The sequence below is a fragment of the Branchiostoma lanceolatum genome, chromosome 13 (assembly GCF_035083965.1).
Source record: "Branchiostoma lanceolatum isolate klBraLanc5 chromosome 13, klBraLanc5.hap2, whole genome shotgun sequence".
Taxonomy (NCBI): Eukaryota; Metazoa; Chordata; class Leptocardii; order Amphioxiformes; family Branchiostomatidae; genus Branchiostoma; species Branchiostoma lanceolatum.
In genome coordinates, this window is record NC_089734.1 from 6,379,478 (window position 1) to 6,395,145 (window position 15,668).

The window sequence follows — 15,668 nt, forward strand, 5'->3', positions numbered from 1 at the left end:
ATGGCCCAGATGACTTCAAATAAAAAGCCTGAATATCTGGTCAGGCAGACATGCAAACCTTGCATTCAGTATTGATAAGGCCAGCGTAGGACAAAACAACAAAATATCCCTTATAACAACAGCTGTGGGAGAGAAGTCTCAACAAGGCTTCAATTTCCCATCGGATGAACATCTAAACCTACTGATAATAGATAAATCTAGGAATGAGAAGAATGCATCAGAGCTTTGGCAAAACATTACAGGTCGAAGATTTACAACTGTTAGTGTTACCACCACAATAAACAGCCAATGTTGCCGAACTTTATTACCTGTCCCCATGTCTTAGATGCACGTAACGTTACTTCTTGCCCACCTAAAACGCCAGACAGTGTTGGCCAAATTCCTAAATCTTTTAGATGACGTCAATCAAGGAGGTTTAAACCTATTCTCTACCAGACTAACTACGCCGGCTATAAGGGAGAATAGACTCAATAGTTGCCAGGGTTTCACTTACAGTACAGGCTCCCACCAAAGATGGCAGATTTTTAGTTACTACTCCCCGTAGCCAAGTCCCTGGCCAGTTTCTACTATTTTCCCAGCGATCAGCGGGGCCTGGTAGAGGCTAAACCTCCTTGCGTCAACACAAGGCAACTTCCTGGCATGTGGCGCCAAGGTCATGCCCTAAGGTACTAGTTAGAGCGTCATCCGATACCTGCCGATTTAAATACAAGGCCACTCCCACAAGCCAGGGGAGGCCGATACAGTACTTTGTTTTCATTCTTTGTACAATCCTCGCAGAGTGTGCTGTTGGACTGAACCAAGATGGACCACAAGACTGGGACCCATGGCCTGGCTAAGGTGAAGGTAAACATTGCCGGTTTCTTCAGTCTGTTATCTTTCAGGTTAAACTTTAACCCAGTTTTATATCAAGACCAGACGGCTGACTGGTTTGTTGCACGGCTGACGTGGCCGTGGCGTTTTCAGTCGAGGGACAGATGTGGTGAAATTGTTTCCCCTGTGCCCCTGTCCTAACAAAAGAACCTTTTTATCGGATCAAGAACTCTGGTTTGGTACATAAACATGCAATCATACGTGTCCGATCGCGAAACGGTCAAAGAGGAGGACTTGGACTTGGAAATCTTGAGTGTAAATAAGTTTAAATGATTGTCTACAGTTGACATGTAACGTTTCCTAGCAATTGGGCAGGGGGTTCAATGATGGTCCTTGTTTGCCAGACTCAATTACTGCAATCTGCTCCAAATCTGTGTCCCTACGGTAGTTCAAATTCCAAAGGACGCCACATTTCATGCTACTGTGCTAGCATATTTTATTCTGTTGACAAAAGAATGTCCTTCTCAATGAACTCAAGTTACCCCTGCAGTGAATTGGACACTTTTGCTGTTGATACGGCGTCGTAATTACAATGAGTTCACCGTTTTTTGCGGGCGTTTTAAGTAAACGTTTATCAGACAAACAATTTCATGTCTGAAGGAAGGGCGCCCTGGGGCAGGCCAAATCACATGTGTTGTCAGCATTTTTGGCAACGCCACTTCAGGGTGGCGAATTACTGTTACCATCGAGTTGAAATTACATTGAATGTACCTGTACTTTTGTACAGAAAACTGTGGCGAGTGTCTAAAACAGAGGGATGGGTTTCAGCTGTGGGGCATTTTTCATTAACTTTTTAATTAAGTTATCACACACAGTGTTTCTAATCTTGTCCTCTATACTAGGATGTAGAAAACCAAGGTGAACCAACCCCCCAGAAGAAAGCCCTGGATATCGCCTATGGCATCGAAGATGTGCCTCCCTGGTACCTCTGTATATTGCTGGGCTTCCAGGTAAGACAAGGAAATTATCAATATAAGTTAAGCTCACGAAGATGCCCTCTGCTGTAGTGACTTGCACAAAGTTGTGTGGCCCAAGGGCTTTGGAACCAGAGATGGGCGCCGCCTTATGCACCTTTCGGTGCGGGAAGGACTTAAACTAACTAACGATGATTCATGTGGTTTTAACTTCGCGTTAGGGAGAAAATGTTGTGTTCGCGATGGTTTTAAGTTCGCGTTTGAGACAATAGTAGGAGGGCAAAAAATTTGCGGTGGTTTTAAGATCGGGGGGGGGGGAGAGCTTACCGCGAAAACCGCGAACATAAAACCACCGCGAACATTTATGCATTTGCAGTAGTTAAGTGCATGACCCCAAAACATGACATGGTGTCAGAAGTGGGATTTTATTTTTATCATCACATCACAACAACAAGAAGCAAGTTTTTAATGCAAGCACAATACATGCTATTTCTGTCTAATGTTAGATATGTGATGAAATTGTTATTCCGTGCACGCACGTTCCTCTTTGTAATTTTGAAGCATCACTCGACAAAGTTTCTCTTCATTACTCCAATGAAAAATGGCAGCAGTTGTGTGTGTGTCTGTTGGTAAACAAGATACAGCTTAAGAACAGCTGAATGGATCTGTTTCATATTTGGTGTGTTGGTACCTTGGTAGCTTTTGAGAAAAAATGGAAATGATTAGATTTTGGGTCACCTGGAGGCTTTCCACGGTACTGCAGCGGAACTTCCAATTTAATATCTCGTGTTCTTGACAATCTATGGTCACGAATTTTAGGTGGTAGATAGCTCTTGTGTTTGGGAAGGAGTGACATAAATTTGGGCCACCTAGCATTACATTTTGGAACTGCAGGGGCATTTTAGTTGAAATGTTCCAAAGAGGATAACTGAAGAAAGGAACAACAGATTTTCATTATCTTATAATTTCAGCATTACCTGACGATGTTTGGCTCCACCATCGCTGTGCCGCTCCTTCTGTCTCCTGCCCTCTGCATCGGTGATGACAACCTCGCCAAGAGCAAACTCATCAGCACAATCTTCTTTGTGTCAGGAATCTGCACGCTTTTACAGACCATTTTGGGTGTGCGGTAAGTTTATTACATACATTATACATACATCTATGACCATGGCCATAATGCTTACTAGTGATACAATATTGCAGACAAGATATATTTAGTAAATTAAGTTTTAAGTACTGTAAATTGATTAATCTTCTTTGTGTCAGGAATTTGCACAATTTTATACACCATTTTGGGTGTGAGGTAAGTTTATCACATATATCTATATGCCCATAATGCTTAACGTAACGCTGCCAGTTATTGTGCACTAGCAGTAATCATCCAGTTTGGGTCATGTCCACATGTCGAGGTGTATTTTGCCAAAGCCTGTAATCTCATGAGCAATAAAGAACGGCAGAAGTGTGGTCCTTAGTCATGACTCTCCTTTATACAAAACAATGAAATAGGTTTAGTCCAGCGACATAACTGAATCAACTCCTGAACCATGTCATACGTAATTTGACACCTCGTACTTCATGTCTTCTTAACTTACACGATAGCTACTACTAGTATCTTTTAAAAGTAGCTGACGTTGAACCTTTTTTTGATACTCAAACTATCTATGGCGATTTGATGTTTGAAGCTCTTCCTAGTTTTAGGAAGGTTTGATACAACCCAGGGACCCCCTCACCAACGCCACATTTTCACGCGTCAAAACATTATTGTCATGCGTTTATCACATGTACTTCACATGCTGCCCAGTATGGTTGAAATTGACTGCCCAACATCATTTTCTTCAATCGTTGTTATTTGATATACCTACCATGTGTTTACGATGTTGCCTAGGTTACCGATTGTCCAGGGTGCCACATTTTCCTTCCTGGCCCCAACTTTTGCCATCCTGTCTCTACCACAGTGGAAGTGTCCAGCACCTGGCAGTAAGTGAGCTTTTCTTTCTGATATTGCTGTGACCGTTAGTCACTATATTGCCACAGGGCTCTAGCCCATCATTCTGTTACATGACAAGAAAGATTTTAATGATTCTGTCAACCTTGACAGACAAAAATTTGTGAGCAAATACATAAAAATGTCCTAATGTGAATAAAAGGAAGAAACATTTGTACATGATAAAGAAAAAAGGATTCTGTGTAGGACTAATGGGAATTGGGATGATGGAAAAAATTCAAGTTGGCTAGAACCCTGATCTGCCATGTACAGTTTAAGCCTTTTTCTTCCATTATCTGCAAATTTTACTAGGAAGGATTATGTATTTTGTTGCACTTAAATCTCCTATTGTACAGATACAACGTTTGGTCTGAATGGGACCCAGAATTTCACCGGAGAGCCGGCAAACAACGATGAAGTGTGGATGGTCCGAGTCCGAGAAGTAAGACTCCATGTTTGTGTCTTAGATTGTTCTCTGGTCTTTTGGAAGTTCAGTCTTTGGAGACAAAAACAAGAAGGCTTTGTTAAATGTGGTTAAAGTTTGCTCCCTGACTCCTTAACCACTCCCAAGATGACCCCACCTTTTTGCTGTTTGCAAAAAACTTTTCAAGATATCATAAAGACATTTAACTTGCAATTTTGCAGATACAATCATAAGACTTTATCATACATGTAGTAAGTTTTTCAGCAAGACTGGATCAGAACACCAGTGAGAATAATAAAGTGAGTCAGAATACCTGCCAAAAACAAAAGAGATATGGTAAAAAATTTGGTGAGTTTCTGTATTAGTGTTGGAATAAACTTTTACAAACTTTAGTCGTTTTTTTCCTATTTCCTCCGTCTAAAACCAGATCCAAGGTGCCATCATGGTGGCAGCCATCTTCCAGGTGTTCCTTGGCTTCAGCGGCATCATGGGATTGCTGATGAGGTTCATCGGCCCGCTGGTCATTGCCCCCACCATCACCCTGGTGGGCCTGGCCCTCTTTACAGCCGCTGCAGACTTCGCAGGCAGGCACTGGGGCATTGCAGCTCTGTGAGTCACCAGCACTGTAGTAACCAGTCATTTTACTGTATCTTCAATCAATCAATCGTTTGCAGGCATCAGTGTCTGATGCATGGCGGCTGCAGATATATATCTTCAATCGATCAATAATCAATCAACATCCTTTATTTTAACCTGTCAGATAGGACAGTAAAAGGAGCTTTTGATATTTTGTCGTTGTTTGCTCAGTATGGAAGTCATTTTCATGTATTGAACTGAAAGTCCTTTCTTGCAGCCTAGTCATTCCACATTATTTCCCTCCTCGGGGGCTGGGTACACATCAGAGAACATGTACATCCTAGTTGTTTCTGTGGCAAGCGTTATTTTTTGGGAAGAGTTGCTAGGCCCTGGTCCTACCAAATAATGTCCCTATAATTTGGCAAGTGCAGTGGGTATTTTAGCACACTGAAATAGCCATTTAGCACCCAATTAGTTTAATGCTTAGAGAAGTGGCCCCCTACGGTTTTGCATTGAGCGAGATCGTTAAAAAAATTCTCTATTGGTTGCAGAGATAGGCAGCTGAGGGAGAAGGTTAAGTGTGGTTAAGGCTCCCCACAATAATGCTCTCCTCTGATCTAAGTGGAGATTTATGAAATAACATGTAGCTTTAATTGAGAGGCCTTCTTTTCCCCTTGTAACTGAGCTGTGGTATGAATGACTGTATGGCTTGTTTCAGTAATAATATCAATCAATCGTTTGTTGGCATCGGGGTCTGATCATAATGATAATATTATCAGATTGGCCATTAAAAGACTAGTGATGTAATAATAATCCACTTCTTTTCCTTCTGCAGCACTATTATCCTGATCACCCTGTTCTCCCAGTACCTGAGGAATGTGAACATCCCCTGCTGTGGGTACAGTAGAGACTCGGGCTGCCACTGCCATGCAACCTCCTTCCCTCTCTTCAAACTCTTCCCAGTAAGTACCACAGTTACATTCTGTCAGTGAGTACTCTTTTCCAAACAGCTGTTTTTGAAATGAAAATTAAAAGTGTGTATATCAAGAAATATACAGATTATGCTCCATACTATTTTTCTTACATTTTGTGTGTTTTGTTGTCTTTTAAAACATATTTTTGTTGCATAGGTACATGTGGTATATGTATAGCGCGACTACTCGCTACTTGAAAAATCTTCATTTCAGTGAAGATGACTGCTGCTTACATGTATGGATGATGATGATGATCATGACATGTAGTACATTCTTGAAGATGCAAAGATGCCGAAGATTTTAATACATAAACCATGAATTGTCCAACTTTTCAAGGTGATCATGTCCATGATCCTGGCCTGGATCTTCTGTGCCATCCTGACGGCGGCGAACGTGAGGGGTTTCACCGCCAGGACAGACGACAGGATCGGTGTGCTGCAGCAGGCACCCTGGTTCAGATTCCCCTATCCAGGTACATGGTAGCCTGTCTTTACACAACCTCTCCCTGGCTGGGGTTAATGACCCCCTCTGGTGGTAACCGTTGGGCTGGCCCCTAGGAGCGCGATTTAGTCTGACTAGGTTTGTGGGTGCTCAGGGGTGTAGTCAAACTGTAGCAATAGGCAGGAAGTACTTTGTTCTTTGCTTGCTTGTTTGTTTTGCATAACCAGTAAACTAATGCAGCCTTTAGGTGGAACACACCAGTTTTGTACGTAAGTACAAGCTGCGTAAAACTAGACTGTAATGTTTGATGGACCCCTATGTACTCTTTTTGGTATTGTAGTGACATCTTTAACATGGTCGAGGTGTGGCTGTTCTGAAACACAGGACCTCCGACTTAACATCCCATCTGAGAGAACGTCCCTAGCCAAAGCTAGTACCTGGTACTGACACAATCATTTTCACCTGTCCAGTGAGGAAATAGGTGTTAACTTAAGAACGGGAAAGCAGAAAATAGGTACGCAAAACCTGGAAAGTTACAGAGCTTTTCTTGACTTTGTCTCAATTTCTTTGTTTTCTGTTTGTTTGTTCGCAGGCCAATGGGGTGTGCCCACTGTCAGCGTTGCGGGGGTGTTTGGCATGTTCTCAGGAGTGCTGTCTTCCATGATCGAGTCTATCGGGGACTACTACGCCTGTGCAAGGCTTTCAGGTAATGTTATAGTTTTGTAGTCTTCCATAAATCCTGGTGTCATGCATTGTACAAACAGATTACAGGGTAAAAATGTGTCAGATTCAGTATGCCACTATCATGTAAGTCTGTAGAATATGCTTGTTAACTTAGATATGGACAGATGAACACACAATGAATTGGAATGTGATAGAAACTTACACATCGCCAATATATAGATATTGGTATTATTGTTATAGGTTGACCTAGGTCATGACCCCATGACGCTAGGGGTCACCTGCCTCGTGTTGCAGCCATTTTGTCCGCCATCTTTGTTCCTTGATTTTGGTTACCATTAAAGTGTGCTCGGTTCGCACTCTGAAAGTTACCACCCAAGAGTTGTCCTTTGCTGTCCAAGTTGACGCATGATATACCGGTAGTATATTAATTTCAGTCTAGAGCTTTGTAAAGCATGATGCTTCTCTGTCGTCAAGAACTGTAACATCAACAGAAATCTTAAAAACAACATCTGGATTGTCAACAAGAAAACAGGTGGCGCGGGTAACACCTGTAAGAAAATACTGCTAGTGATAGCATGCTAGTATTCTTTTTGGCAACACCTCAGGACAGAGCCAAAAGTCTCTTTGACTCCCTTACGTGTACATCATATGGGATGTCTCCCCTCTACAGGTGCCCCCCCTCCCCCGACCCATGCCATCAACAGGGGAATCGGTATGGAAGGGATCGGGTGTATTCTGGCAGGAGCCTGGGGCTCCGGAAATGGCACAACGTCGTACAGTGAGAACGTTGGGGCCATCGGCATCACTAAGGTAAAATGTTTTAACCAAACTCAAGTGATGGAAAAAAGCATGTACGTCAGCTTTTGAAAGCAATCTTTAACCCTTGTAGTCAGGGTCAATAATACTGGCCCTAATCATACTAGTTCATTTGCCTCATTTAGCAATTGTTTTGCTTACTTGCTTGTGTTGAGCCTCTCATGCCTGACATACATCAGGATATTGGTATTTTCAACATCATATCACAGAGTGTGAAATACAGGAAGCCTGTTTGAATTTCATCGCTCAGATCAAAAATTTTATGTCCCTTTCTAGCGGTCAACCCAAAAAAAGGCTAGGGTTTACAGGCTTTTGCTACTTGGTCAGTCGGGTAACTGGAAACAAAAAAAAATTTCTAGGCCAGAACCAATAGGTCCAGGGTTCAATGCTCACCATGCCCCGACATTGTGCCTTTGGGAAAGGCACTTAACACAACCTTCCGATGGAGTGACGCCGAGCCTCTTCGGCTAATCTGTCTAGATCTAAAAGTGTCCCAAAAAACACACTACAGATTTGGTGGCCGATGTGCCAACGTGTAGCACATTTGTCACCAAGAACCGTACAGTTTTTTTAAATGTCTTTTATTCCACAGGTGGCCAGTAGGAGAGTGGTCCAGGCTGGTGCCGTCCTGGCTATCCTCCTCGGCATGCTGGGAAAATTTGGCGCCCTGTTCACCACTATCCCGGACCCGATCGTAGGCGGGATGTTCTGCGTGATGTTTGGAATGATCACGGCCATCGGGGTCTCCAATCTACAGTTCGTTGACCTCAACTCTTCCCGGAACCTTTTCGTGTTCGGTTTCTCCGTTCTGCTGGGCCTGGCCTTGCCGTATTGGCTCAACACGTATCCTGGAAGTATTGACACAAGTAAGTCTGCCTACATCCTGTGCAGGGCTGTCTCCAGCTTACTAATTTTTTTCCATCCCACTCATTGTTTGGTAGCCCATACATATGTGTATATACTATTTCCGTTGTTAAATATGTCATTTGATGTTCAGATCTTTTGGACAGATGGGGTGAAATTTTCTTTGTTTAGTTTTTTCTTTATGTTTTTTTTAGTCATGCTACATGTGCAAGCAACGATTGATAACATTGCCTTTTGTATTTAAGACAGACAAAACATGTAAAATGTAAGACAAATATGTTTCTTTACCCAGCTGTACCTGAGCTGAACCAGATCATCACTGTCCTGTTGACCACCAGCATGTTTGTGGGAGGCTTCACTGCGTTTATCCTGGACAACACTGTCCCAGGTATATGGCAGCTTCATTCAGGTTCAGTACAAGATCAGTACTACTAAACTACTACTACTGTCAGTCCAGTACATGTCATTCAGGTTCAGTAAAAGATCAGTACTACTAAACTACTTCTACTGTCAGTCCAGTACATGTCATTCAGGTTCAGTAAAAGATCAGTACTACCAATTAAACTACTGCACCATTGTCAGTCAGTCCAGTACATGTCATTCAGGTTCAGTAAAAGATCAGTACTACTAATTAAACTACTGCACTACTGTCAGTCAGTCCAGTACATGTCATTCAGGTTCAGTACAAGATCCATACTACAGTACAAAACTACTACTAACTGTCAGTCTGATACAATTGTCATTCAGTTTCAGTAACAAGACTTGCATTACTACTTAACAACTACTACTGAAGTGCTTCACTACTGAATTTGTATACTTTCCAAATGGCAAACTGGAAAACATTATAATTATCTGTAAACAGGAACTGCAGAGGAGAGGGGTCTGCTTCACTGGAACAAAGAATCCGGGAGCAATGCGGAAATGACGTTGGAACAACGGGAAGCGCTAAAGGTGTACGATCTACCGTTCGGCATGAACCTCATCCGCCGCGCCAACTGTACGCGCTATGTCCCCTTCTGTCCAACGTTCCTTCAACCACCAATCACAGGACAGCAAGGGGAGGGCGTGTCAGCTGGAAACGACACAACGCAAACCACCTCTTTCTAAGGGTTCAAGCTATTGCTGCTATCAAAAGCAATTTAGAAGCTAAAACTTATATACATGTTCATATTTTCAATTTTTACTTTACGTGAATTTTCAGTGGTATTTTTAGTAGAGAGGGTGATTTTCTTCAATCGTAGCTACAAGTTGGCAATTAACTACAAGTCACTTGAGAGTTTTATGCATAATCATGTTTATGTGTGCTGTCTTGTACTACAAGAGAAAGAAACATTCCAAAATCTGAATTTAAGATTTTATATTCTAACTACTAGTATCTTACATTCCACTGACCAAGGCTAGTAATACACTCAGGGTGAAGAGAGGCTATGAAAATACATTGATAACTGTATTGTTGAGTAAATTGCTGCTTAACTACATTTGTACATGTAGATAAAATTCTTACTAAAGTACCAGGCATTCATACATTTCCTCCATTTTTCTACTTTGTACTTAATCATCAAAATTGTATTTTTTGATTTACCAAAATATGCTTATAGCTTATATGTATGTCAATATTTCTGTTTTAAACACTTTGTTCCGGTTGGAATGCATTCTGAAATGACAATTAGAAAGTTGTGACATTAAGTATTTTAATCTTTAATCTTTATTAAGTATATTTTATTTATCCTTCCTTCCATCCACTTCTGCAGTATATTGTAATAAACCATATCTTGATAACCACTACAGTACATTATGTAGGTGTAAGAAAACCATCATTGTTATAAAACCACTACAGTAATGTGTCTTCATCTCTTAATGACTTCTGTACTGCTGACACTATGGTACTGACTTCTGCCATGGCTCCTAACCCGGTGTCTCCACACGGCAGTGTCTTAACCACTACAGTATGTTTATGAAGGTTACACATCCATGTTAGAAAACCCCTACAGTAATGTGTCGACATCTCTTAATGACTTCTGCACTGCTGCCACTATGGTACTGACTTCTGCCATGGCTCCTAACCCGGAGTCCCCACACACGAGTGTCTTCTCCACACAAGGCACTTCTATGTACCCAAACCCCTTCAACACATCTATGTGTCTCTGTGTAAGAGGGTGGTTCCACATGTGAGTGTTCATAGCGGGACAGAACAGGAGAGGTCTGGTCAGGTCCCAGCAGCGGACGACACATGTCAGTAGGTTGTCGCACAGTCCGGCCGCCATCTTGGCCAGCGTGTTGGCATCTAGCGGAGCGATGACAAAGATGTCGGCCCAACGTCGCAGCTCAATGTGGAGGACTGGGTCTTCCCTCTAGATGGAAGGAGAAATTCACTGATGATATCTCATACATCTAATTTTGTACATACATCTGCTAAGATGTTGTCCAAATAATCCTTTTATCAACTGTAAACTACCTTGCAATTCAGCCCTCTAGTATGGCTGCCAGAAACCCAACACACCTTTCGAAAAAGAGTAGGGGCATGCCCCGGTGTGCGAAGGTCCAAATCCTTCTGTCTGGAGTTGGTGATTCACTACAAATCACACGGATGGGGGCCTGGTGAACCTCCATCTCATATTAGCCATACAGTGATTTACGCATTCCCGTCATGTATCAGGCAGCGAAAGGGTATGTAACCCCGTAAGGGGGCAGTATAACCCCGACGGTGCATAAGCACGTCGACTGATGATGATGATGATAGCTGCCAGGAGGCATGTAAGCTTTGTTGCTTAAATGAACCAATAAACAGTCTACTACTACTAAAAATGAGACTTACTTAGTAAAAGATAACAATAACTTCAGCAGGTAGTTCAACAATATTTGGTACCTCTCTATATAGATATAACTACATGTACTTGTATTGAACATCCGTATCACTTCACAGTTTCAAAGTATGCATGAGTTGTGTCATGAATTGTGGTCTGATGTCACAGCTAAAGGTCCGAGCTATAGCATATCATTATGGATAGAGACTGGCAAGGGGTCTTCATTAAACTTTTACCGCTGCATATGAGCATTTGGAACTGCGAACTGGCTTACTGCCAGAGTCTCTACTGTACAGGTTTTTCATATGCGGAGGACACTATATACACATGTAATATACATTCAAGCAAAAATACTAATCTCCAAGCAGATCTACAGTGGCTATAAGCATAAGACCGTATCCAACTGGCAAAGGGACTTTGAGCCTCATGGCCATATTAACAGCAGTAGGAATGTCTGCGCTGCTAATCTTTTTATGAGAGATTTCTGGGACAAACAAGGTGGGGCACAGACACCATTATTGAATAGAAATGCTCCTTCCTGTTTGAGTGCATGCAGATCTTGGGTGGCTATGAAAACTCCCTTTACCAGTTGGATAAGGTCTTATAGCCACCATAGATCTGCGTGGAGATTTACATTACACTACATTACCTTCTGCCATCGCCACTCATCCTGATCTCGGTGCACTGGAACCTGTAACTCCTCAGGCTGGAAGAAATGTGTGGCGCGGTCCGTCGTCACAACCTGCACCTGGGCGAGAGTTGGGTTCAAGTTTAAATTGTTGTTACATATAGCATAGCATTAACGACTTACGGAAATGATTTGGTATTTGTAGATCTCTAAAACTAGATCATCCTTCCCAGAAGTTCCCACCGTTACTCTACTCTACTCTAGTATGACCGCATACAAGTTCCTTTGCAAAATCAGAAGTTTGCCCCCCTCCCCCTCAAGACGATTTTACAGGTCAAATACGGCTGTCATTCTCTTTGAAAAGAACCACCGCCATGACGTTCTGTACCTCAACATCTAGTCCTTCCGACTTCTGTAACTCCTGTACGATCAGAGGCACTTTTATGGCCGCTACGCTCCCTGTAACTCCGATCAGAACGTTCTTCCTCTTCAAGCTTGCCGCCATGTTTCCTCAGTACAGAGTTGAAAGGTCAAAGATCAAGTTCTTAGCCTGGTGACCCAACAATTTTTTTCTCGCCGTTGGACGAGTGAAGACGATTTCACCGAGATTTTGCCACATATAAACTTGATTTTAAGAATGACGTCCTCTGTACATAAAACCGATGCAAAAACGTTCAAGATGTTGGTGAATATGCAAGGTGAATATGATGTAACGTTATACAAGAATGCAGGTGGCGCTTCGAAAGCTAAAGGCGGACATGGTGCACCCTCCTATTAAAAAGCAGGACCCCTATCGCTCGATTCGTTTTAGACGTATGAAAAGATGATCAAGACTGGACCTAGGTGGAAAACTTTTGACTGGATGTGGATCTAAGCCGAATTCTTTGTATATCTTCACATTTTACAAGTTGAGACTACCCTATGATAGCCTAATCTGCAGTACCGCTCCCGACCGCCTCCAGAAAAGTGGCTAAAACGACCGTCAAATTGCTAAATTTCTGTCCTTTCAGGCTTACAAAGGAGTTTGAATTTTTCAGGCTTTTGAGTATCTATATTTTGTGTAGGAATACTGGCAATACAGTCACGGTGACAAAACTGCCCCTTTCCAATACCAGCATTACTCAAGAGACAACAAACAATACATTCTGTAGCCAATGGTAGCGTTTGGAAGTAAAACTAAATTGTCTACCTGGAGTTTTTGCAAAATCTGATAGGTGACGCTGCAACTCCATGTGTTGCCGTTTCACAACAACTAAACATCAGACCAAGGACATTACATATAATGTCCTTGATCAGACAGAGACCCGAGCCGTACGAAGCAGAAACAGTGTCAAAAAGATCGTATACGTTTTTTGAAATGGAATAGGTATGTAATTTAGAATGGAATATGCGTTTTTCAAATCGAATAGGTATGTAATTTAGAATGGAATATGTGTTTTTCAAATCGAATAGGTATGTAAATAAACATGGAATATGTGTTTTTCAAATCGAATATACATGTGGTGCTATTATTTTTGAAAGTTGGTATTGTTTTAAAATCTGGTACTATACGATTCCAAAATACCATACGATTTCTGTTTGCTATATCATTTCTGTTTGCTATATCATTTCTGTTTGTACTCCGGAAATGACGCGTTCCGCTCCGGAAGTAGGGTAGGGCATACATCGGACAAGTTCGTGGTCTCCCACGATGTTGCCGGCCATTTGCTCCGGGTAAGTTGTGTTCGTCTTTGGCGAAATACGCCAATATTAACGCACGCCACGTGTTGTCAGTGTCGCTGTGGACACTTGGACCACATATCGGCCAGTTATGGTTGGTAGTGACCGTCATTTTGTCGACAATCGCCAACATTGACTCGGGAACTTTACGTCTGACAGTGTGGGGGAGGGGGGCGTGTTTTCGTGTACCAATATATAACGTTAGCGAAATTCCACCGGCGAATCTTTACGAAAAGAGATTAAATATAGAAATTATGGGTAGAAAGTCAACACAAGTTGCTGCTTTTCGGACAATTTTTAATGACAAGATTAACCTTGATTACCCTCAACTTTGGGGTTGATAAGCTTGCCGCAAACCGGGCGTTTTGTGTATTTACGACAGAAGGGTAAAAGGGCGAGTCCAGAATGGATGTGTCAAATTAGGGCGTCAAATTAAGGTCCCACAACACAGTACGCAGACTTTGTGTGGATAAAATAGTGCTAAAATCATTGTAAAATTCTTCTAAATTCTAGAATAAATACCAGTGGTTGGCAACTTGGGCTACATGTTATGCTATTATCATGCCCTATTCTTATACCTACCAATTTTAGACTAGCTCCTTAGTCTAGTTGCCATACATTGTACCTGTTATGATTGTCAAGCAATAAAATGTTATGTTTTGTGTATAATAATTAGTTGCATTTCATGTATTTTCTTCTCAGAGTTCCCAGAAAAGATGTAGTGTCTGCACTGTGGGGCGTGCGGCACATAGGACGCTGAACTTTACCATTGACTTTCTAGAAGAGCAGGGCCCAGTCGACTTGCCTGAGTCCAGCACACGTTGGGAATACCAACAGGGCTGCCATACGGGGAGTTCTGTAGAAGGCTTGTCAGCCATTATTTTCTAATCCTAAAACATTGGTCACTTGAAAACTGAACAGATTTGAAGGTGATGTTGGAAAACTTGGAAACCTGCTTTTTGGCATGAGACTTAAGTAATTTGAGAGACCATGTTTATCTCAACATAACAGATCCTTTTATTTAGTCATAGTAGTGTATATTGTTATAAAGATATTCACCTTTCAAAACTGCACAGACCATGGTCTATTTACAGTTTTGGGGGGAGTCTGTACAGGCAGACCAAGTTGTATGGATACTGTCCATGCCTAGTGTAACAGAGGACTTTGTGTGGTTTGTGGTGCCTCCATCTAGACTGAATGAGCCTCGTCACGCTGTGAGAATCACATCAAGAGAGTTCACACCCAGCTTGGCAGTACAATTAGTGTATGTGTGACAGCTTTTTACAAACCAGTGAATGACATTCAAGTCAGCATGAAGGTCATGTCAAATTTTGACTGTAGTGATGAGGAATACTGAACTTTATGTTGAGAAAATGGTGTATATGCAGTATTAAATAGAATATGTGTCTGAACTTGAGAGATTAGAATAGGTCATCTTTTTTATAAAGGAAAAGTTCATTTCAACAAAAGTTTAGTGGGAGCACTGAAAGACATCATGATTCAGTCTGAAACTGTGGCAATGTAGTTTTTTATTGTAAGAATAATATCACTAGACCATGGTCGACATTCACCTCATATAGAAAGGGGGATTTCTGTCCATTCTATATATATACATTATTCTATATTCATGTATATGTATATGCATACACTTATATCAAAATAAACATTGTAATGTAGGACTTTCCGTGTCAATTTTCTACTTGTGCCTGAGATGTTTTTCTTAGTATACTGCAGTTAACATTGCAACACTATGTAGCTGTCAATAGTTCTACTCAAGTAGCATACACTGCAGTCAACACTACAACACTTTGTAGCTTTTAATACTTAACCAGTCATTCCGACACACCTTCCACACAGGTGTAAGGCCGCACCCCACATGGCCACTGCTGGCTGGTTGGGCCCATCGCCATGTAAGCATATATAAGGAAGGACATGATTGCCGAGCCGGACTTGGTCAACAAGTTAGGTAC

At 41.9% G+C, this 15,668-nt stretch overlaps 2 protein-coding genes across 5 annotated transcripts; one reads left to right on the plus strand and one right to left on the minus strand.

The window, feature by feature from the left end:
* Positions 1 to 646: 646 nt before the first annotated feature.
* LOC136446722 (solute carrier family 23 member 1-like) lies at positions 647 to 10,337 on the plus strand. Of its 4 annotated transcripts, XM_066445243.1 has the most exons (14): positions 647 to 665; positions 778 to 843; positions 1,713 to 1,820; positions 2,756 to 2,913; positions 3,670 to 3,761; positions 4,125 to 4,210; positions 4,620 to 4,801; positions 5,604 to 5,730; positions 6,079 to 6,214; positions 6,776 to 6,889; positions 7,538 to 7,677; positions 8,276 to 8,549; positions 8,840 to 8,935; positions 9,410 to 10,337. In XM_066445243.1, exons 2-14 carry the CDS (start codon positions 802 to 804, stop codon positions 9,652 to 9,654), a joined length of 1,800 nt encoding a protein of 599 aa, XP_066301340.1. In that variant the 5' UTR covers positions 647 to 665; positions 778 to 801; the 3' UTR covers positions 9,655 to 10,337. The 4 variants fall into 4 exon arrangements, with proteins under 4 accessions (XP_066301340.1, XP_066301339.1, XP_066301341.1 ...); XM_066445242.1 differs by lacking the exon at positions 647 to 665 and having other exon boundaries at positions 710 to 843; XM_066445244.1 differs by lacking the exon at positions 647 to 665 and having other exon boundaries at positions 715 to 837.
* LOC136446725 (phosphopantothenoylcysteine decarboxylase-like) lies at positions 9,737 to 12,526 on the minus strand. The gene is made up of 3 exons (XM_066445248.1): positions 12,368 to 12,526; positions 12,001 to 12,099; positions 9,737 to 10,898 (listed from the first exon to the last, which is right to left on the minus strand). The coding sequence occupies exons 1-3, from the start codon at positions 12,482 to 12,484 to the stop codon at positions 10,533 to 10,535; spliced, it is 582 nt and encodes a 193-aa protein (XP_066301345.1). The 5' UTR covers positions 12,485 to 12,526; the 3' UTR covers positions 9,737 to 10,532.
* Positions 12,527 to 15,668: the final 3,142 nt, after the last annotated feature.